The 22,671-nt window shown below is 42.0% G+C and overlaps 2 protein-coding genes across 8 annotated transcripts; both read right to left on the bottom strand.

The window, feature by feature from the left end:
- Positions 1-1,313: 1,313 nt before the first annotated feature.
- Positions 1,314-14,547, bottom strand: LOC311111885 (TNF receptor-associated factor 6-like). 5 transcript variants are annotated; one of them, XM_084154796.1, is made up of 11 exons: positions 14,394-14,547; positions 13,453-13,678; positions 13,261-13,293; positions 12,665-13,116; positions 11,533-11,846; positions 10,061-10,211; positions 9,791-9,949; positions 7,211-7,282; positions 5,918-5,995; positions 5,362-5,646; positions 1,314-5,246 (listed from the first exon to the last, which is right to left on the bottom strand). In XM_084154796.1, exons 5-11 carry the CDS (start codon positions 11,844-11,846, stop codon positions 4,650-4,652), a joined length of 1,656 nt encoding a protein of 551 aa, XP_084010922.1. In that variant the 5' UTR covers positions 12,665-13,116; positions 13,261-13,293; positions 13,453-13,678; positions 14,394-14,547; the 3' UTR covers positions 1,314-4,649. The 5 variants fall into 5 exon arrangements, with proteins under 5 accessions (XP_084010922.1, XP_084010923.1, XP_084010924.1 ...); XM_084154797.1 differs by having other exon boundaries at positions 12,665-13,113; XM_084154798.1 differs by having other exon boundaries at positions 12,665-12,799.
- Positions 14,548-14,640: 93 nt separating this feature from the next.
- Positions 14,641-20,207, bottom strand: LOC311111887 (uncharacterized protein). 3 transcript variants are annotated; one of them, XM_084154802.1, is made up of 11 exons: positions 20,100-20,207; positions 18,492-18,696; positions 18,292-18,324; positions 17,292-17,344; positions 17,080-17,176; positions 16,790-16,825; positions 16,478-16,537; positions 16,139-16,372; positions 15,839-15,942; positions 15,469-15,637; positions 14,641-15,290 (listed from the first exon to the last, which is right to left on the bottom strand). In XM_084154802.1, exons 1-11 carry the CDS (start codon positions 20,189-20,191, stop codon positions 15,063-15,065), a joined length of 1,311 nt encoding a protein of 436 aa, XP_084010928.1. In that variant the 5' UTR covers positions 20,192-20,207; the 3' UTR covers positions 14,641-15,062. The 3 variants fall into 3 exon arrangements, with proteins under 3 accessions (XP_084010928.1, XP_084010930.1, XP_084010929.1); XM_084154804.1 differs by lacking the exon at positions 16,478-16,537; XM_084154803.1 differs by lacking the exon at positions 18,292-18,324 and having other exon boundaries at positions 20,100-20,203.
- Between the last annotated feature and the right edge of the window lie 2,464 nt (positions 20,208-22,671).

Raw genomic sequence — 22,671 nt, 5'->3', positions numbered from 1 at the left:
TGCATGGACTGTGTGCAATAATAGTGTTTTATCTTTGAATGACAACCTCATCTCTGTACCCCACACATACAATTATCTGTAAGGTCCTTCAAACACAGATTCAACCACAAAGACCAGGGAGGTTTTCCAAGGCCTCACATAGAAGGGCACCTATTGGTAGATGGGTAAAAAAAATAAAAAAAGCTGATTGAATATCCCTTTGAGCATGGTGAAGTTATTAATTACACTTTGGATGGTGTATAAATACACCCAGTCACCGCGATGATACAGGCGTCCTTCCTAACTCAGTTGCCGCATAGCAACGAAACCCCTCTGGGATTTCACCAGGGGGCCAATGCTGACTTTAAAACAGTTACAGAGTTTAATGGCTTTGATAGGAGAAAACTGAGGATGGATCAACAACATTGTAGTTACTCCACAATACTAACCTAATTGACAGAGCGAAAAAAAAGGAAGCCTGTACAGAATAAAAATATTCCAAAACATACATCCTGTTTGCAACAAGGCACCAATGTAATACTGCAAATAATTGTGGCAAAGCAATTAACTTTTTTTTTCCTGAATACAAAGTGTTATGTTTTGGGCAAATCCAATACAACACATTACTGAGTACCACTCTCCATATTTTCAAGCACAGTGGTGGCTGCATCATGTTATGGGTATGCTTGTAATCGTTAAGGACTGGGGAGTTTTTCAGGATAAAAATAAATGGAATTGAAGTAAGCACAGGCAAAATCCTAGAGGAAAACCTGGTTCAGTCTGCTTTCCATCAGATACTGGGAGATGAATTCCTCTTTCATCAGGACAATAACCTAAAACACAAGGCAAAATCTACACTGGAGTTGCTTACCAAGAAGACATTGAATGTTCCTGAGTGGCCAAGTTACAGTTTTGACTTAAATCTACTTGAAAATCTATGGCAAGACCTGAAAATGTTTGTCTAGCAATGATCAATCAATTTGACAGAGCTTGAAGAATGTTGAAAATAATACATGGGCAAATGTTGCACAATCCAGGAGTGGAAAGATCTTAGAGACTTACCCAGAAAGACTCAGCTGTAATCACTGCCAAAGGTGCTTCTATAAAGTATTGACTCAGGGGTGTGACTACTTATGTAAATGAGATATTTCTGTATTTAATTTGCAATACATTTGGAAAAAACTTTTTCATTATGTGGTATTGTGTGTGAGATAAAAAATCTACTTAATCCATTTTGAATTCAGGATGTAACACAACAAAATGTGGAAGAAGTCAAGGGGTATGAATACTTTCTGAAGGCACTGTAGATGATAGATCTATGCAGACTGCAGAGACGGATTTGCAGCTTTTTTAATTGATTTCAAACAAAACAATACAGTAAGGCATATATGTCCACACAAATATATTCTACTTATTCCACAAGAAACAATCAAAAGTCCAGTGGGATTTAACATTTGAGAGTAAGTTATCCATTCTGGTGAGTGAGGATGTCTCCATAGCCTCATCCGATTGTCAATTGTAGCTATGATGCGGTACAGTCAACAATCTTCATCCAGTGATGTAAGGCCACAAAATAAAGCCACAGACACAGGAAGAACATTTATCTCCACTGCTCTGCTAAGAACGCCACAGACACAGGAAGAACATTTCTTATCTCCACTGCTCTGCTAAGAACGCCACAGACACAGGAAGAACATTTCTTATCTCCACTGCTCTGCTAAGAACGCCACAGACACAGGAAGAACATTTCTTATCTCCACTGCTCTGCTAAGAACGCCACAGACACAGGAAGAACATTTCCTATCTCCACTGCTCTGCTAAGAACGCCACAGACACAGGAAGAACATTTCTTATTATGACTCTGCTAGACAGTCTTGAGTCTTGCTTGGCAACAGAAGGCATTGGTCTGATTCCAAACGGATAACTCCCTCCGTCCTCTCTCTGGGCACTGGTTGACTTCCATTTTTGGGTATGAATGGACTGGATGGATGTTAATTATTAGGAATGGAATCAGGCCACTTGTTGACAAAAGTAACTTTTTTCCTGCTGAGCAATACACAAAGCAAAGCATAGTTATTCCTCGGTACCAGTGACTTTGGTTCCATTGGTTCAGTATCCTATGGAAAGAGTATGCTAAGTGGGGGATACACCGTAGGCCCCTTATGAATGACGTTGAAGAAATGTGTTATAAATGATACTGCAACATTCATGAAGGTGTCATGACTGGTTTCATAAATGTGTTATGAAGGCCTCATGTATACCCAGTGGTGGAAAAAGTACTCAATTGTCATACTTGAGTAAAAGTAAAGATAGCTTAATAGAAAATGACTCAAGTAAAAGTGGAAGTCAACAAGTACAATACAACTTGAGTTAAAGTCTAAAAGTATCTGGTTTTAAATGTACTTAAATACAGTGGTGGAAAAAGTACTCAACTGTGATACTTGAGTAAAAATAAAAAAGTAAATGCTATACATCAAATGTCTTATATTAAGCAAAGCAGACGGCACCATTTTCATGTTTTTTTTTTTTCATTTACAGACAGACGGGCACACTCCAACACTCAGACATAATTTACAAACAAAGTATTTGTGTTTAGTGAGTCCACCAGATCAGAGGCAGTAGGGATGACAACGCGTTACATCCAATTTCTACTCCTTCCTCGATTACTAATAGGGATAGACAAAATGGTGCAGTTCTATGCAGTCTTACAGCCATACCAACTATATCAATACCAACCATCAGACAGGGCCTGCAACCGCCAATTGAATGTAGCTTATTTGAGTTTGAGTATCCGTGTGACTTAAAAAAAATCGCAAAGGACTTGGGTTGATGCATCTGAACGTTAGGAGCTTAGTTCCTAAACTGGATTACATCAAAGATCTGGGCTATGCAGGCGAATCCGGATATTCTAGTATTAACTGAAACGGATCATTGCCAGGGCCTCCCGAGTGGCGCAGCGGTCTGAGGCGCTGCGTCACAGTGCTTGAGGCGTCACCACAGACCTGGGTTCGATCCCAGGTGACACAATCGGCCCAGTGTCGTCTGGGTTACAGCCAGGGGGGCTTTGTTTGGCTCATCGCGCTCTAGCGACTGCAAATACATTTAACGTATTGATTGGGGACTTACTTGTTGAGGAAGGTAACAGTTTTTCTGGGTGATTTGTAATGTTTTATTAGTGCTTAACATGACTGTGTTTTGTATTTTAATATAATGTGTATATTTGTATTGTATTATACAGGGCACATTTGGAAAAGAGATCTAGGTCTCAATATTTTCCCTGTTAAAATAAAGGTTTAAAAAAATGATAGGTGCATGATTGGACCATATTGCTGTCCTGCCTGAGCATTCCAAATGTAGGGAGTACGTTTGGGTGTCAGGGGAAATGTATGGAGTAAAAAGTACATTGTTTTCTTTAGGAATGTAGTGGAGTAAAAGTAAAAAGTTGTTAAAAATATAAATAGTCAAGTACAGATACTCCCCAAACACTACTTCAGTAGTACTTTCAAGTACTCTTACATAAGTACTTTCCACCACTGTGTATAACAACTCATTCATATGTAACTGCTTATTGTATGTCCTAACTCACAGCCATTGTTCAGGAAAACTCTCCTCCAGAAGAGGTCTTAAGGGATGCCACATCTTCCCACATCTTCCTAGACAAAAGAGCTGTGCATTAAGGCACATGTTGGGATGTTGCCCCAACTTCCTTGTATGGTCCTCCAACCAGATGACCAGTGAAAAGCCAATGATCCAGACTCTCGTCATCCATACAACAATAAGTTGATGGGTAGTTCTGCTTCTGGTCATCTCCTGCTTACAGATGGTCCTGCCCCAAGTCCTCGCTGTATTTTGTAAAAAGCGCTAAAGGGATTGATTGAGTATCTCTCTGTCATACATCTCTCTGTCCCCTTCCTAATCTCCCACAAAAGAGATACACTTCTGGTAACATCTTATTTGAATTGGCTTCTATAATGCCAACATAAAATTGTCATAAACATGACTTTGAGCTTGACATAACATGTTATTACAGTTTACTTTGCCGGTCTCCGCTACAAAGCATGATGCACTGACACCATGTAGGCATCATAACCCATTTTGGAGGCATCATAACCCATTTTGAAATCCTATCTATTTTGAGCAGTACAGTAGCCTGCGACGCATTGCTGGATAAGTAATGGAACACTGACAGCTTCGGACTAGAAGGTTCTTATCTGCAAATATATGATTGTGAGATCATTGGCTTTAAAGTTCTGAACCCTCATTGGTTTGAATGGTGTCAGACATTTTTATCTTGTATTCTTTTGAAGTCAACAACATGAATTGGGGGTATTTAGAGTACTATACAGGGAGAGAACATTGAGCAGAACAAGGCTATGTCAATAACTACATTTTGACAGAAATGCAGATAGAACCTTATAGTCCCAAGCTCTCGACTTGTTGCACCAACATCCAGTCCATCACTCTCAAAAACTACAGCAAAGAAAAGCCTTTTGGAGTTGGAAATGAAACCCACAACAGAGCAGTACACTTTCCCATGATGTTGGTCATGACTGAACCCAATGCAATGAGTCTGTGCGATACAAGAACTCAAGAAAATGGCAAACTGATACTTTGTACTGATAATGTTGGTGGCGATTGACCTCGTCGCTTGAACGTTAAATAAAGGGTCCTCACAGCGAGGCCTCGGGCCCTCTGGGCTGCATGGCCGCCCCCTCGCGCCTTAGGGCGCTGTCGAAGCGCGGCGTCACCTCGCAGCGCACCAGCAGCGTGTCATCGTGCACAAACCCCCGCTGCTGCAGCTGGACCAAGTGCAGAAAAGTGACGTAGCCAAAGCCCTTGGGGTTCCTCTGGATGGTGGGCCTCTGGAAGGCCTGCAGGTCGGGCTTGGTCTCCATCACCTCCACATGGTGCTGGGCCTCAGGCCCCTGGTCCAGCACGGCCAGCCGGATGGTGCCTTGGAAGGGCCACGGCAGCTGCCCATCAAATTCACCCTGCATGGTGTGAACAAAAAGTGAGATGTAGTTGGAGCAGCGTTGGGCCGAGGGCGTTTGGAGGTGGAGGCGCAGGCACAGCTTGTAGCCCGGCCGGCCCGTGTAGAAGCCTGGGCTGTGCACCACAACGGGCTGTCCGGCAGCCTGGGTGCGCAGGTAGGCCGAGAAGCCCTCCAGGGGCCACACGTACACGCCTTGGCACTGCTTGGCCTCCAGCTCCTTTAGGTTCTCCTCCAGCGAGGTGACCTTACGACGCAGCTCCGCCACCAGGCCTGCCTGGGGGATAATGGTCATACAAAACAAATGGTCCTTTAGTTGTAGACGCATTTACCCAAAACAAGGGAATTCAACGTCATCAATGAGAAATAATTAATTTGTATCTCTGTTCCACCTGAACGCTCAGCTCACGTAGCTGGTGGTCCTGCCGCACCAGTCGGCCCTCCAGCTGCTGGGTGGTCTCCCGCATGGTCTGCAGTTCCCCGCAGCACTGGCAGGGGGCGCCACCGCCGCTAGCGCCAACGCGTGCCCCCAGCTCCGCAGCGGCAGCCCCTCTGTCCTCAGAAGAAGGTGGCTGGGTGTACCCGGTAAGACTGTGGCTGTGCAGGTACTCAGCCATGCAGCGCATGTGCATCTGAGTGAACTCCTGCATGTGCTGGGCCAAGTCATTGCGTTGCATCTGAAATAGCACATAAAATACTTTAAAGAGCCACTGTGTTGAACCAAAGTTGGAAATGGTAGCCTTGTCCGGTCTAAAAACCCTCTTTTGTTAGATCTGAAAGTATCAGATGAATGGGAGTAGACAATGTCGTGGAAACTCTACCTAGTCCTGCCAGAGGCCACGAAAAGTGGATCTTGGGTATCTCTTTTGGACAAGGCAAAGTAGTCACAAAACATCGGAGGTAAATTACTCAGAAAGTGTTGAAGTTTACTCAACCTCAGTGACCTACCATCTCTCGACATCCAAAAGTGCTGAAGGTACAGGCGATCGGAGCCTTTGGACACTCTGTGTCATAGTGAGACTCCAACTGAAACAAAAGCAGGCCAAAGTTACTCCACCACTAAGTCAGATCCTACATCGCTTGCCCTGTGTAGAAGCTTGTTACAAAGAGATACTTTTTCAGAGGAAAGGTAGGCATTGCCGCCCAGCAAAGTTTTGCAGTCCACAACCATTCACAAACGATTGAGTTAAACATAGGTTTGTGTAGGCCGCAAGCGGTTGTGAATTGGACCAAAAATTTGCCCATGAGCCACACGTTGTAGACTCCTGCTCTACACCACCAACATAGGTTTAGTAATCAGGACTCCTGCTTTACACCACCACCATAGGTTTAGTTATCAGGACTCCTGCTTTACACCACCACTATGTTTAGTAATCAGGACTCCTGCTTTACACCACCACCATAGGTTTAGTAATCAGGACTCCTGCTTTACACCACCATAGGTTTAGTAATCAGGACTCCTGCTTTACACCACAATAGGTTTAGTAATCAGGACTCCTGCTTTACACCACCATAGGTTTAGTAATCAGGACTCCTGCTTTACACCACCACCATAGGTTTAGTAATCAGGACTCCTGCTTTACACCACCATCATAGGTTTAGTAATCAGGACTCCTGCTTTACACCACCATCATAGGTTTAGTAATCAGGACTCCTGCTCTACACCACCATCATCTCATTGATTTAGTAATAAGGACTCCTGCTCTACACCACCATCATATCATAGGTTTAGTCATCAGGACTCCTGCTCTACACCACCATCATATCATAGGTTTAGTCATCAGGACTCCTGCTTTACACCACCATCATAGGTTTAGTAATCAGGACTCCTGCTCTACACCACCATCATATCATAGATTTAGTAATAAGGAGTCCTGCTCTACACCACCATCATATCATAGGTTTAGTCATCAGGACTCCTGCTCTACACCACCATCATAGGTTTAGTCATCAGGACTCCTGCTTTACACCATCATATCATAGGTTTAGTCATCAGGACTCCTGCTTTACACCACCATCATAGGTTTAGTCATCAGGACTCCTGCTTTACACCACCATCATAGGTTTAGTCATCAGGACTCCTGCTCTACACCACCATCATAGGTTTAGTCATCAGGACTCCTGCTTTACACCATCATATCATAGGTTTAGTAATCAGGACTCCTGCTTTACACCACCATCATATCATAGGTTTGGTCATTAGCTAAATCTAAATGGCAGCCGTCAGGTCACCACACCCACCTGGTCTCTGATGAGCTCCATACCGCAGTACTGACAAACCACGTTGGCAAAGGGACACAGCGACTCATGAAGCTGAGGACACAACAAAAACAAACATGTTCAAAAAAGCTGTCACATGACCGCCTTCAGCAATGACAGTCTATCCACTATTTTCAGTGAACATTAAAGGGGAGCTCAAATGGAGAATGAATACAGTTTCTTACTGACTGAGAACATGGACACTTTACACACATTTTCTTTTAAAGTGCTGCTAGCTAAGCTAACTGAGGCGGTGCAACCGTTATTCAAACCTGTAAAAACAGTTAAATCCCCATGGGTTGATGAGGAATTGAAGAATTGTATGGTTGAGAGGGATGAGGCAAAAGAGATGGCAAATATGTCTGGCTGTTCAACCGATTGGCAAACGTACTGCAAATTGACAAATCATGTGACTAAACTGAATAAAAATAAGAAACTACGCTATGAAACAAAGATAAATGACAAAGAATGATAGTAAAAAGCTTTGGAGCACCTTAAATGAAATGTTGGGCAAGAAGGCAAACTCAGCTCCATCATTCATTGAATCAGATGGCTCATTCATCACAAAACCAACTGATATTGCCCACTACTTTAATGATGATTTAATTGGCAAGATTAGCAAACTTAGGCATGACATGCCAGCAACAAAACGCTGACACTACACAGCCAAGTATATCTGACCAAATTATGAAAGACAAACATTGTAATTTTGAATTCCGTAAAGTAAGTGTGGAAGAGGTGAAAAAAGTTTTATTGTCGTGCAACAATGACAAACCACTGGGGTCTGACAACTTGGATGGAAAATTACTGAGGATAATAGCGGACGATATTGCCACTCCTATTTGCCATATATTCAATTTAAGCCTACTAGAAAGTGTGTGCCCTCAGGCCTGGAGGGAAGCAAAAGGTATTCCCCTACCTAAGAATAGTAAAGTCCCCTTATCTGGCTCAAATAGCCGACCAATCAGCCTGTTATCCACCCTTAGTAAACCTTTGGGAAGAATTGTGTTTGACCAGATAAAATGCTATTTTATAGACTTTCAGCACGCTTACAGGGAAAGACATTCAACAAGCACAGCACTGACACAAATGACTGATGATTGGCTGAGATAAATTATAAAAAGATTGTGGGGGCTGTTTTGTTAGACTTCAGTGCGGCTTTTGACATTATCGATCATAGTCTGTTGCTGGAAAAACGTATGTTTTATGGCTTTACACCCCCTGCTATATTGTGGATAAAGAGTTACCTGTCTAACAGAACACAGAGGGTGTTCTTTAATGGAAGCCTCTCAAACACAATCCAGGTAGAATCAGGAATTCCCCAGGGTAGCTGTCTAGGCCCCTTACTTTTTTCAATCTTTACTAACAACATGCCACTGGCTTTGAGTAAAGCCAGTGTGTCTATGTATGCGGATGACTCAACACTATACATGTCAGCTACTACAGCGACTGAAATGACTGCAACACTTAACAAAGAGCTGCAGTTAGTTTCAGAATGGGTGGCAAGGAATAAGTTAGTCCTAAATATTTTTAAAAAATCTAAAAGCATTGTATTTGGGACAAATCATTTACTAAACCCTAAACCTCAACTAAATCTTGTAATGAATAATGTGGAAATTGAGCAAGTTGAGGAGACTAAATTGCTTGGAGTAACCCTGGATTGTAAACTGTCATGGTCAAAGCATATTGATACAACAGTACCTAGGATGGGGAGAAGTCTGTCTATAATAAAGCGCTGCTATGCATTCTTAACAGCACTACCAACAAGGCAGGTCCTACAGTTTTGTCACACCTGGACTACTGTTCAGTCGTGTGGTCAGGTGCCACAAAGAGGGACTTAGGAAAATTGCAATTGGCTCAGAACAGGGCAGCACGGCTGGCCCTTGGATGTACACAGAGAGCTAACATTAATAATATGCATGTCAATCTTCCTGGCTCAAAGTGGAGGAGAGATTGACTTCATCACTACTTGTATTTATGAGAGGTATTGACATGTTGAATGCACCGAGCTGTCTGTTTGAACTACTGGCACACAGCTCGGACACCCATGCATACCCCACAAGACATGCCACTAGAGGTCTCTTCACAGTCCTCAAGTCAAGAACAGACTATGGGAGGCGCACAGTACTACATAGAGCCATGACTACATGGAACGCTATTCCACATCAAGTAACACATGCAAGCAGTAAAATTTGATTTAAAAAACAAATAAAAATACACCTTATGGAACAGTGGGGACTGTGAAGCAACACAAACATAGACACATGCATACAAACACACGCTAACATACGCACTATACACACATGTACACATGGATTTTGTGTTATAGATATGTGGTAGTAGAGTAGTGGCCTGAGGACACACACTTAATATGTTGTGAAATCTGTTAGGAATGTATTGTAATGTTTTTTAAATGCATAACTGCCTTAATGTTGCTGGACCCCAGGAAGAGTAGCTGCTGCCTTGGCAGGAACTAATGGGGATCCATAATAAATACAAATACAATTAATATTTACTTATTCAGGATAGTGCACTCAGCATGAATGAGTTAGTGATGCTTACCTTGCTGTCCTCGTAAACAAAGCTCTCCACACAGTCGGGACAGGACACAGGTCTCCGCTGGCAGTGTTGGCTTTGGTGCTCCTCCAGCTTGCTCTTCCACACCGCGTCCTGGCACAGCGGGCACGGCACGGTGGCAAACTCACACTTCGTAACATGGCCCTGGCAGGGTGAGATGGCAGAGTGAGTTAATCATTTGGTTTCAACATCGCAACGCGGTTGAACTGATGTGAACTAAGGTGTCAGCCATTGTCTGTGGGGAATGAGGCGTACATCCAGGCGGCGAAGCTCCATTTTGTCAGTGCAGCCTACGTTGGTGCAGCGGACCGTTAGGGAGAGTATCTCCCGCTTGGCAAAGTTATCTGGGAACAGCTGGTCTTCCCGTAGTACCTCGTTATCCACTGGACACCTCTGCCCTGTATCACTAGGGGGAAAAGAAAAAGAAAAGAAAAGAAAAGATAAAAGAAAAGAAATAAAAAGGAAAGAATAGAAAATAAAAGAAATGTAAAGTGAAAAGGAAAAAGAAAAAATAGAGAGAGAGATCAGTATGGTTCTTGGGAGCAGGGTTGCGTTCATTAATCAACAGGTTAAACTATTTTAAAATGGAGGTAGGCCCTACTACCTTAACTTGTCCAATGAGAAGGCTCCTTTTTGAGATCACTTACTACCATTATTCTTCTTTGAGGACTATTCAGACTATTTGAAGAAACTGTACTCTGTACATGTAGTCATCATCATCATCTTGTCAAAAGGGACATAGAAATACGCGTCATTCAGCAAATTCAGTAACGAGCGCCAAGGATAAACAGATTCCAAACATCACAACAGTGCAGCAACAAACATGTTACCTTGGTACTGTAATGGTGGGGAAGTGGAGGTAGTGATGGAGGGAAGTATGGCCTCCAAATCCTCCAGAATATGGCCAATCATTTACCCAGTAAGTCAACATCTCAAGAGGCTCATTGCCCACCCATCACTGAATGATTGACAGTCATCGATAATCCCAGCTGTTGTGGCTATTGAACTGCATAGCTACATGATGTATAGAGATGTTCTGCATTATACAATCACCTTCATTGCCCATCTTATCTGGTGGCAGACATAAAATCATTTGAGAGTTGAATATTGACAAGCACACGACTATGACGTCTCCAGGAGTTAAAGCAAAATCTTCAGTGAAACTTGAGTCGATCTCTGACCGGCGGGAAAACTGCACAGATCTTTTTATGACCAATTTGTTTGTCAAAATCGATTTGCGGGCCAAAAAAAGGCAATTTATATGAAGATATAGGTCCATTGTCATTTCTACATACGTTCTATCTAGTTTTAGATGTTCAACTGTGGCCTGGAGGGTTTTTAAAGCGAAAATAAACATAATGCGTCATCCATATGACGGAAATCTGGCTCCGCGACTGATAGCTCTTGGCTAACCCCGGCACATTTACATGGATGTTGCACTGCTGTAATATTGATGTTGATTAATTAAATAAATAAACTTTAACCCCTGCGTCTCTCATTTGTGGAGCTGGGAGTAAAAAGCCCCATAGTTCAGTTCTCTGTCCTCATTGTCCTAAACAACCGAAATGTTGACAAACATGCAGAGATAACCGTGTGCAGGGGTAAAGGACTAAGCAAACATTGTTTTGAAATCCTGGAGGGTATTTTCCAAAGTAGGATCAGCAAGTTAGACAACTAACATTTAAATATATCATTATCATGGAAGTACGGGTACCAGTCAGGCTTACCGGATGGACTTCTCGATGCAGCTGCGGCAGAAGCGATGACCGCACGGCGTCTGCACGGCCGCCCTCAGGGCCATGAGGCAGATGGGGCACTCGTACTTGCTCTCCAGCGGAGGGTCGAACTCCACGTCGTAGCCTTGCAGTGGGGCGCCGCCCTGTAGGCTGGTGGGTGTACTCTCCGTGGGGCTCAGCGCCGAGTCGCTGCCCTCTTTCTCCAGCATGGCCAGCGCACAGTTGGACAGCTGTGACGCGGCCGCCCCACCACAACACGCTTCATCATTCTCCAGGCTGCTCTTCTCGCTCTCGAAGCAGGACATCTACACAAGGAGGAGAGAAAAGTGGAGAAAAATGAGATACGAGCGAGAGCAATGACCATTACCCCTCCACAATTCTTCACAAATGGTTTTATTACACAGAACAATATGCCTTCTGTGGAAATCACTGGGCTATGTTTCTCTCTCAGACGATTGAATGTTTCCTTCTTCTTGAAATGTGTGTCATCAGTTCCACTTGGCCTCAACTGTCTCCTGAGCTCTGTTCTGAGATCAGCCCGAGATGAGAAACTTCATAATGACTGTACATGACTCAGGGGACCACAGGTAGGGAAAAGCCACAAAGGAGACAACACCAAGCTAACATCTTCAATTCAATGCCTTTGCGTTAGCCAGTTGACATGGTGGATACAGTCTGAAACTACAGTAATTTACCTATATAGGGCTATAAATTACCTAGCGAGCTGCTAGCTCGTCAGGTCCGTTATGGGCGGGGCAATCTAAGTTCCTCATGCATTTCAAGCAAAGTAGATGGATAGGCAATATTTCAGACAGTATGTCAACATCTGTAAACAAAACCCGTCTGACCTCGTGGTAACATAAGTGGCTAGCTGTTTAATATCAGAAGCTCAAATATGAGAAGACAAGTTCAAAAGCAAGTCATAATCACAGTCATGGCACAAGTTAGCTGGCCATCGTTACGTTAGCGACGATGCTGACACGGAACTGTAACCCTACGAAGATCTTGAGATTACATTTCAAAAAGCTAACAAAACTAAACACTGCAACAACCACATTTATGCATGATTCATGTATTAGTCGATGGGGTTGGAATATTTGACAATATGCGTGTTAATGCTTACCTTAGCTTTGAAAGTACATCGGTTTTCTTGACTGACTCTTCTTAGCTAGCTAACCACTTCCTGCACTTTCGTCATATTCTTCTTCTCTGCCTCATTGGTGGTGGGAGGCAAACGAATAAGTATTAACTCCGCCGCCTGGACGAGGGGGAAAACAAAAACTGTTTTAATTTTATTCAGAAACACAGGAACAGTTTTTATTCAATTGAGAAACACACAAAAAATCCTTTATACACTTTATTCCGTTTTTTAGGACAAGGGTCATCAGAGCAAATACAAATACAACATGTACTTCTTCCCCTAGGACCCTTTTTTAAACTCCAACATCAATATCTTCCTTCACCACCACTTTGTTTCCAACATCCATATTATATCCTCCATCTTTTCAGTCCTTATTTGAAAAGTTCCTTTCTCATTTACATCCAGTTGTTCATGTCCTTGTCTGCTAACCCCTGCTAAGTAGAGGTTAATACATAGTTCATTTCATTTGTGAAAGATTTGCATCCTAGTCATATATTTAAAAACAATCCAAATAAACTAGTAGTACAGTTTACAGGAAAAGTAGGACAGTAGGACAATTAGGTTTTTAAATGTCTCACCAGGGTTACGCTTTTCCTAGTTCCAGCTGTTTTCTGAAACAACAAGAACTCAACAATAAAACGCGTTGCTGAAAAGTTCAAACCAGTTCAAACCAACAATTCCAAAGCATGATTCAATAATTTCTCATATGTATCAAAATAATAACCATTTTGAAAAAGACCCAGTCAATAGCTTAACAGAAAAAAACACACCTGCATCAATTCACAAAATACATTTTTTTGGAACTGACTAGGAAAGGAAAATATAGATGGAATGGCATCAGGACGTAAACGAACACCACGCCCAGTTTTGGATGTTGTCAGGTATTTCTCTTCGAAATGCTCTAAACACAGTTTGGAGTTTCTGGTTGGCTTCCAGGCTTTCCATCTCATTTGATGCACCCACTCTTTTAGTCTTTTGGGGTCACCCAGTGGAAAACTGTTGGCATGAGAAAAAGTTGAAAGACAGAAATTGAGCAAAAAGTAACAATTTAGCTAATAAACATCAATATAAACTACAGAGGAAGAACATTAGCTATTTTTTTTAAAGCTAATTCAGAGATTAAAAAATTAATAAAAAAACGGGGTCCTTGCCACTTGTTTTGGTATACAGCTGAGAGCTGGGGCTATAGGGGAAATGTAACCCAGCCTTAGACAGGGCTCTGTCTAGAATCCAGCCTAGATCCAAGGGCTGACAGTCCATGACATCAGATGATAGTTTTAAACATACTGTATTTTGAAGCTGTGTGTTGTTTACATCGTTATATGTAAACAATGGAGTAATACAACCTTAGATTTAGGTTAAGATAGAGAGAAAGACAGTTGTTGTAGCCTTAATAACAATAGCCCAATTGAAAATACCATCATTGAACAGATTCCCAGACTAACGTAACTTTGACATTACGATACGCTTGTTTTACTAACGTTAGCCTGTTAAGACAAAACACATTGCTAACGTTAGTTAAATAAACAATTGAGTAATAACGTTTAGCTAGTTTGGTATATTAAGGTATAATATGCCACATTCTATAAAAATCGAAATGACTGGAAATCTCTTAGCGTAGCTCAACATAGCTAACTTGTTGGCTATGGTTTCTTACGCTTAGCTAGCTACGTTGTTAGTGTTGGTAGTAGTCAAATGCTGCAAGCCTTACCTGTGAAACGTAAATTTTTGGGTTTTAAGTTTACCCTTCTCATATCTATCTGTGCTATTCTTACAGTTAAGAGCTGAACAACGTGCCATTATTTTGTTACAACAGAGAGGACGTTTATAGACAATCTTTGGTTACAAGTTGTTTATTTTTTTCTTCCTCCTTCCTTGCTGGTTTTATGGCTAGTGGCAAACGAAAAGGTAGTGCAATACTGCCACCGACTGGACAGGGTGAACAAAGGAACAGAATACATTTTTAATACACAGTGCGCTCACACACAACTGCGTACAACAATCTGTTTTTATTTTACTTTAAAAAACGTAAAAGATTTATTCATACAGTATTTTTTTTTATGACAAAGGATCAACTTCAGGCTGGGAACAATGGTCAATTCCATTTAAATTCAAGTCAATTTGTAAGTAAACCAAATTCCAAATCTTCCTCATTGAAAAGCAGTGAAGAGTATTGGAATTGGAATTTCAGTGTATTTCCTGAATTGACCCCAACCCTGACTTTTACAAATATATACATTATGTGAACTAATTCCCCCCCCCCTTTTTTTTCTTCACTCCATCCTTGTCTATCTTCACTACTACTTTGCGCTTCCAACGTCCTTATTATATATATCCATGTTTTCATTCCACTGCCCTTGTTTGAAAACCTCCTTGTCTGCTAACCCCTCATGACCTCCAGGGCCACCCTGCAGCTCATGGCCACCCTGCAGCTCACACAGGTGTGGGTGTAGTCCTCATCCCCAAGTTTCATGTCCTCATATCTCTTCAGCTCGGAGTCCTGGCTGACCAAGATCCATTCCAAGCACTGACTGCACTGCACACAGACTTCCTTTGTAGGTGGTTGGGCCTCTAGTATGACAAAGGTCCTTCCTTTTATCCCATTGTACTGCAATGCAAACAGGGTGGTCAAAGCACAAGTCAGTATAAAAGCTGAACAGAAATATAACAATATTATTCAGTCTTTAAAGACCTATTCCTATGATATTTGATGTATATTACTTCATTCATTGGTGATTTGAGTTGTGACCTGTGAGGCTTAACACTAATGTCAGCTTCCAACTTACAGGCAGCTTTCTTGGTGAGGTGGAGACGGACTGAGTCCCTCCGCAGCGCAGCAGAGAGAGGGGTATTTGTCTAGTGGTGGGGTGCTCCTTGCAGCAGAAGCTGAACACACTGGCAGCCAGGTAAACATCCCAGTGATCAGGATGGTCTTTCACCAGATCTGACACCAACCTGTCCAGTTATATGATGAAAATGGATTAAACAAAACAAATGCATATTTTATAAGTCAGCTGGGCTAGCATGTCATGTGATTGGATTCAGGAAACTGCCAAAAGATTCTTGCAATCATTACCCAGTTCAATTTAGTACCGATGCGCTTCTTGAAAAGTTATATTAAAGTTACGTTAACGAACGTTGGAGTGGAGAACATACCGGTCTATGAGGGACTTTGTTACTGGATCCAGTGACACTCCCAGAGGACGGTAGAATACGAGTTGGCCTGTCAGTTTCTTCAGATCACCCAAAGCCGAGTTGATCTGTAAAATCAAAAGAGGAGGGGTACTTAATATTCATGAGATCATTTGGTGCAACATACATTCGGCCATCACAACCAATACAACTGGTTCTGTTTTCAGGTGGAGGTACAGTAACGCTAACATAGATAAATGCTGCAAATACTGCATAAGAAACTACACAATACCATCTCTACAATCTAACCACAGTATCTCTTACCTCTACAGTCAGCGCTACACTCAAACAACACAGGATTCCAACAGGGAAGCCAAAGCGAGAGATGAGGTCAGAAATTATTTCAGCAATCTCTTTACTGCTGCAGGTTTTTATGGGGTAGGCTTCCACCCATTTTGAGTAGTAGTCCACTACAGTTACTATAAATCTGTGTCCAATTTGGGTCTCTGGAAATGGCCCCTTCACTTCCATTGTCAGCCATTCCCATTTCTCCTTGATCTGGTTCAAATAAAAGAAAATGATATATATATAGATATACAAATAATAAATGTAAGAATATTGTTGTCTGTTGTCCAGAATAAGCCTGTCTGTCAGAAACCTTACCCTGATTGCGAGCTTGGGGATAAAGATCAGCCCTTGCTTTTGTAAAGCTGAAGGTGGGACCTGAAATTGTCAGGAGAGTTCAGTGATTAAAGCAGGAAATAAAGGTTTGGGGGTATAGAAAGCCTTTATACAATGTTGTTGATCATACACACAACTAGTCGTCTAAGCCCTTACACACTGTATACACACAACTAGTCCTTATATGAGTTTCAATGTAGCCCTCGTTTGGGCCCATCAGGATTGTTTGGTTGAGTGGAGCACAATAGATCGATTCTGTTTGGCCCAATCAGCCTCATAAGAGCTAACACTTACTTCATTTGGTCTATCTTTCTCAGCCCAGTCAATACTCTGCAAAAATAAAAATAAAAGGGATACATGAAATATCTCCATAAATGTAAAAACCTCAGATAAGAGCAGACCTGGGCCAAATACTCAAACACTAGAGGTGCGCTTGATTTAGCTTACCGGTGTGCAGGCTGGGAAGACTGAGTGTTCCATTGGTTATTGTACTGGAGCGAGCTAAATCAAGCGCACCTCAAGTATTTAACACAACATGTGTTTGACGATTGGAGGTCTGGATAAGAGTGATATGTTCTTCGTACCTGTGGAACACAGTAGTCATCATGGAAACGACTTGGGTGCCATATACTGTGGTTAAAGTAACTGGGAGTCCTCTTCAACCGTGTTGACGCTGCAGAGCTAGTGTTTCATTACAAGAGGAAACAAGAGAGGGAAACTATGAATTGCTTCATTTCTTCACAACGTCGGCCCATAACCTATAGCTCATACAAACTGTATTGGTTTTGAGAACCACCTTGGCTCAGCTGGTACTGATGGCATATCCTCAGGAACACGATCCTCTGGAAACTGAAATCACAAGTAGAGGTTAATACATACACAATATATACAAAAGTATGTGGACACCCCTTCAAATTAGTGGATTCGGCTATTTCAGCCACACCCGTTGCTGACAGGTGTATAAAATCGAGAGCACAGCCATGCAATCTCCATAGACAAACATTGGCAGCAATTATTTGTTACTTTTATTTTGTATTATTTTATATTGTAATTTTTTGATGAATCACGCTTCACCATCTGGCAGTACGACGGACAAATCTGGGTTTGGCGGATGCCAGGAGAATGCTACTTGTCCAAATGCATATTGCCAACTGTAAAGTTTGGTGGAGGAGGAATAATAGTCTGGGAATGTTTTTAATGGTTCGGGCTAGGCCCCTTAGTTCCAGTGAAGGGAAATCTTAACGCTACAGCATACAATTACATTCTAGACAATTCTGTACTTCCAACTTTGTGGCAACAGTTTGCGGAAGGCCCTTTCCTGTTTCAGCATGACAATGCCCTGTGCACAAAGCGAGGTCCATACAAAATGGTTTGTCGAGATCGATGTGCAAGAACTTGACTGGCCTGCACAGAGCCCTGACCTCAACCTCATTGAACACCTTTGGGATGAATTGGAATGCCGACTGCGAGCCAGGCCTAATCGCACAAAATCAGTGCCCGACCTCACTAATGCTCTTGTGACTGAATGGAAGCAAGTCCCCGCAGCAATGCTCCAACATCTAGTGGAAAGCCTTCCCAGAAGAGCGGAGGCTGTTATAGCAGCAAAGGGGGGAACAACTCCATATTAATGCCCATGATTTTGGAATGACATGTTTGACGAACAGGTGTCCACATACTTTTGGTCGTGTAGTTCATTTCATTTGTGAAAGATTGAGAATAAAAGTGTGACTCCTAGCCATATCAAAAACAATACAAATTGAAAACTAGTAGGACAATTACGTTTTTAAATGTCTCACCAGGGTTACTCTTTTCCTCGTTACGGCTGTTTTCTGAAACAGGAACTCAACAATTAAACACGCTGCTCGAAAGTTCAAAACAACAATTCCAAAGCATGATTCAAGAATTTCTCACTTGTATCAAAATAATAACCATTTTGAAGAAAAAAAACAGTCAATAGCTTAACAAAAAAACAAACCTGCATCAATTCACAAATTACCTTTTTTTGGAACTGACTAGGAAAGGAAAATATAGTTGGAATGGCATCAGGACGTAAACGAACACCAGGCCCAGTTGAGGGTGTTGTCAGGTACTTCTCCTCAAAATGCTCTGAACACAGTCTGGAGTTTCTGTTTGGCTTCCAGCCTTTCCATCTCATCTGATGGATCCACTTTTTTAGTCTTTTGGGGTCGCTCAGCGGAAATCTAATTTTTAAAAGTAAAAAGTAACAACTTAGCTAATATACATCAACATAGATGAGAGAAACAACATTAGCTTTTTTTTTAAGGTCTAATGCAGCCGTTTTTATCTCAATATCAAAATAATTTCTGGGTAACAATTAAGTACCTTACTGTGATTGTTTTTAATTTTAAAAAATGGTCCAAAAGAGGTTTGGAACTCTTTCTTATTGGTCTATCAACTAATTTACCCAGACCAAAACGCCATCCCACCAAAACAGGCAAAACATTTCAGGCAGTCTTCAAACAGCTCTTACACTAAAATGGCATTATCATCATTTTCACAGTATTATTCCAACCTCAGTGTGGAAATATATATATATATATATATATAAACACAGGAAAATCACGTTTTTGATGGCACTGGACTTTTAAAGCTAATTCAGAGAAGATGGGGGTCCTTGCCACTTGTTTTAGTATCCTGCTTAGGGATGGGCTATAAGGAAATGTAACCCCATAGTGCTGCAGATGCAAAGGTTGACAGTCCAGGACTCCCTAAAAACACGCCACTTCATTACATGTGACTTATCGTAGCAGGTTAGGAAAGCATTTTCGCTAACCCTTTTCCTAACCTTAACCTAATTCTCCTAACTTCCTATGTTAATTCTTCAAACCTGCTATTACAAAGTCATAGCTGTTTTCGAAGTGGCATGTTTTTAGGGAATTTCATGACAGACCATTTCATCAGGGACATCAATAGACATTTCGTTTTGCAACTAAATTGAGTTTCTATTTGACAAGTTCTGGTAGGTCCCTCCCCATTTAGTTCACTTCAGTTTAAATAACTTTTGCAACAGAATCTGCATAATGAATACACCCCAGGCCTGTAATCTTTAGTCAAATGTTTTGCAACGGAAACCGTTTACTTCAAACGGAAAACGTGTTTGTAACGAAAACAGTTTCTATTGGCCAAATTCAGGTTGTCCCGCTCTGTTTCGTTAGCTTATGTTTGGTTCCAAGTGAATACACCCCATGACAGTTTTAAACATATTTTAAAGCTATGTGTTGTTTGTTTACATCATTGTTATATGTAAACAATGGAGTAATAAAACCTTATATTTTGGTTATGATATAGAAAATCAGCTGTGGCTAGCATAAATATCGACAATAGCCTAATTGAAAATACCATTACATTGGACAGATTCCCAGATCCCTTCACATCAGGACTTGTTAATTTAGCTTCAACAAAAACAGCTAGCTAACTAGTTATGCTAAGGTATAATACGGCACGAAATGACCAGAAATCTCTCAGCTAGCCTCACATGATAATGTTAGCTTCACTAGCTGCTATCTAACATGTTGGCTACCCAATCGCTTACACTACGTGGTTAGCAAAGAACGTGTTGTTAGTCAAATGCTGCAAGCCTTACCTGTGAAGCCTAACTTTTTTGGCACGCAACTGATTATTTTTATCATATGTATCATGTCCTCTATTCTTACAGCTGTAAGCTGAACATGACATTTTTTATTCTTCGTGTGAATTTCCGGCAGAACTTAGACACTGTGTTATTTATTGCTGCCTTTCGCAGGTCGGAGTGCGTATTGCACATTTGGTCCCCATCATCTAACCCTGCACCTATACACTATCCCCAAAAACCCACCACCCCATCCCACTACTTTGGTCCTAAGCGATCCTACACCAGGCTGTCGGCCTGGGAGGATGGAACCCCTTCTCTCAAAACTTCCTGTAGAGCTTCTGCACTAAAATCACTCACACCCAAATATTTATCTGCTGCTGCACCTACCACATCTATGTTCTGTGATTTCAGCTCCATCAGTGCAGTGCAGTTCATCACCATGGTTATAAAGGTAAGAAATCCAACCTTACTAAAACTAATCTTCTCTGGATCCCTCTCTTCAGGCCTATACTCACTGGGGGTATAGGCCTGAAACTTTCTGCCCATCTCAAACTCTGGCAATCTAAACCTGTCTCTCTTTCACAGGGCACTTCAGTTTCCCAGCTGCATGGGCACCTCCACAGTTGACTCAGTGCTTTCTCTATCCCAACTGTACACTCCCTCTGACTATGCCCTCCTGCACATTTCTCACATTGTGGGATCTCCCTTCTACACACTGCTGCAACTTGTTCAAATCCTTGGCACTTAAAGCACCATAGCGGGAATATAGGCCCTCACAGAATAGCAAATATAACATAACTATAAGTAAACCCACTACAATCATGCAGTAACATTTGTGTACAGTCAGTTAGCGGTTTAGCAATAACACCGGCAGGCCCCGGTGGCAATACATTAGTATAACCAAAAGCTTACCTTGACTTGGAAGAGTTCCAGTGTTGGATAGCCATAGCCAGCTAGCTAACACAGCATCCTTCTGTTTGAGCTGGGTGTTTGAGTAGGCTAGCTAGCTGCATTTGCTAGCTAAGTAAGTGAAAGTAATATATATATATATATATATATATATATATATATATATATATATATATACTAAATATAGCTCTCTCTCTTGATCCTCCTTCATTTTTGAAGAAATTAATTTGTTCAAAACTGTTCATCTATTGTCTTTCTCTCTCTTTGAGTCAACTACTCACCACATTTTATGCACTGCAGTGCTAGCTAGCTGTAGCTTATGCTTTCAGTACTAGATTCATTCTCTGATCCTTTGATTGGGTGGTCAACATGTCAGTTCATGCAGCAGAAGCTCTGATAGGTTGGAGGATGTCCTCCGGAAGTTGTCATAATTACTGTGTAAGTCTATGGAAGGGGGTCAGAACCATGAGCCTCCTAGGTTTTGTATTGAAGTCAATGTACCCAGAGGAGGACGGAAGCTAGCTGTCCTCCGGCTACACAATGGTGCTACCCTACAGAGTGCTGTTGAGGCTACTGTAGACCTTCATTGCAAAACAGTGTGCTTTAATCAATTATTTGGTGACGTGAATATATTTTGTATAGTTTTATCTAAAAAGGAAAACTCTTTTAATGTTTCACTAGTTTTATGAAATTCACTGAGGATGGTCCTCCCCTTTCTCCCCTGAGGAGCCTCCACTGCTATCAGGTAGAAACTGTGTCAAAGCTCAACAAGACAGATAGGGCTTGTTCATTTCTTCTTCCTCGCTGGTGGTTTTATGGCGTGTAGAAAACAAAAAGGTAGTGCAACACCACCACCAACTGGACGGGGTGGAAAAAAGGAAAATAACACCATGTAAAATCCCAAGTAGGGGGTAGCTGCAGCCCAATATGGTGACCAGAGTATGAGAGAGTGGGTGTGTCGAAATGAGTGTGTGTATGGAAAGCAAATAACCTAAATTGGGCAGATTTGTTGCCACTCAAGACCGCTTCGCGTGGCTGGTTGGGCTGCATGACAAGTTGATAAGCCTGGCGACCATTGCACCGCTGTTGTATCAAGGTGCCTGCCAACCACTGAGGCATATATGCTGCTGACCTTCACACTGGATAGCTGTATCACAGTCAGGGCCGGATTGGCCACATTTTTCTCTCTGCACCCTGCCAAAATGTGTTGAAATGCAGTAAATTAGCTGTTTTCCGGGGCACAAAATGCAGTAGCCCAGCCGTGATCACGGCTCCTGCTTGCCAAGCACTGAGGAGATTCTATTCATCTGTCCCAGGCACACGGGTAGGCGTGATTTGTACCGGATGAAAGTTGATTTCATTCGTTTTGGAATGGGGCTGCCTCGTGGGCATGAGCCAGGTGCCCCGTTCAAAGCCCACAGCAAAGTCGGCTCAAAACAAAAGTGACATTAGATATAAGTCACTCTGGATAAGAGCGTCTGCTAAAGGACAAAAATGTAATATTGTAGTCATGTGTGCATACATTTTATGTAGGGGTGGTCCCAGCGGGAATCAAACCCAAATTCTAGTGTTACAAGCACCATGTTCCACCAACTGAGATATGGAGGACCAGATCTGCCTTCCCAAGGGAAATTAGTTTGAAAATTCAAACATATATTTTATAGAAAAGAGATGT

The sequence above is a fragment of the Coregonus lavaretus genome (assembly GCF_964263955.1).
Source record: "Coregonus lavaretus genome assembly, chromosome: 37".
Classification (NCBI taxonomy): Eukaryota; Metazoa; Chordata; class Actinopteri; order Salmoniformes; family Salmonidae; genus Coregonus; species Coregonus lavaretus.
Note: the sequence above shows the minus strand (reverse complement) of the source record. Positions and strands in the feature narration are given on the sequence as shown.

Coding starts and splice junctions, on each gene's coding strand:
- LOC311111885 (XM_084154796.1), bottom strand. CDS start 11,846: ATGTCCTGCTTCGAGAGCGAGAAGAGCAGCCTGGAGAATGATGAAGCG. Junction 5,996..7,210: donor TGGAGCTCATCAGAGACCAG/GTGGGTGTGGTG, acceptor CTTTTGTTTCAG/TTGGAGTCTCACTATGACAC. Junction 5,647..5,917: donor CTTTTGGATGTCGAGAGATG/GTAGGTCACTGA, acceptor GTGCTATTTCAG/ATGCAACGCAATGACTTGGC.
- LOC311111887 (XM_084154802.1), bottom strand. CDS start 20,191: ATGTCATGTTCAGCTTACAGCTGTAAGAATAGAGGACATGATACATAT. Junction 18,697..20,099: donor AAAAAAGTTAGGCTTCACAG/GTAAGGCTTGCA, acceptor TTTAAAAATTAG/ATTTCCGCTGAGCGACCCCA. Junction 17,177..17,291: donor TCAGTACCAGCTGAGCCAAG/GTGGTTCTCAAA, acceptor ATGAAACACTAG/CTCTGCAGCGTCAACACGGT.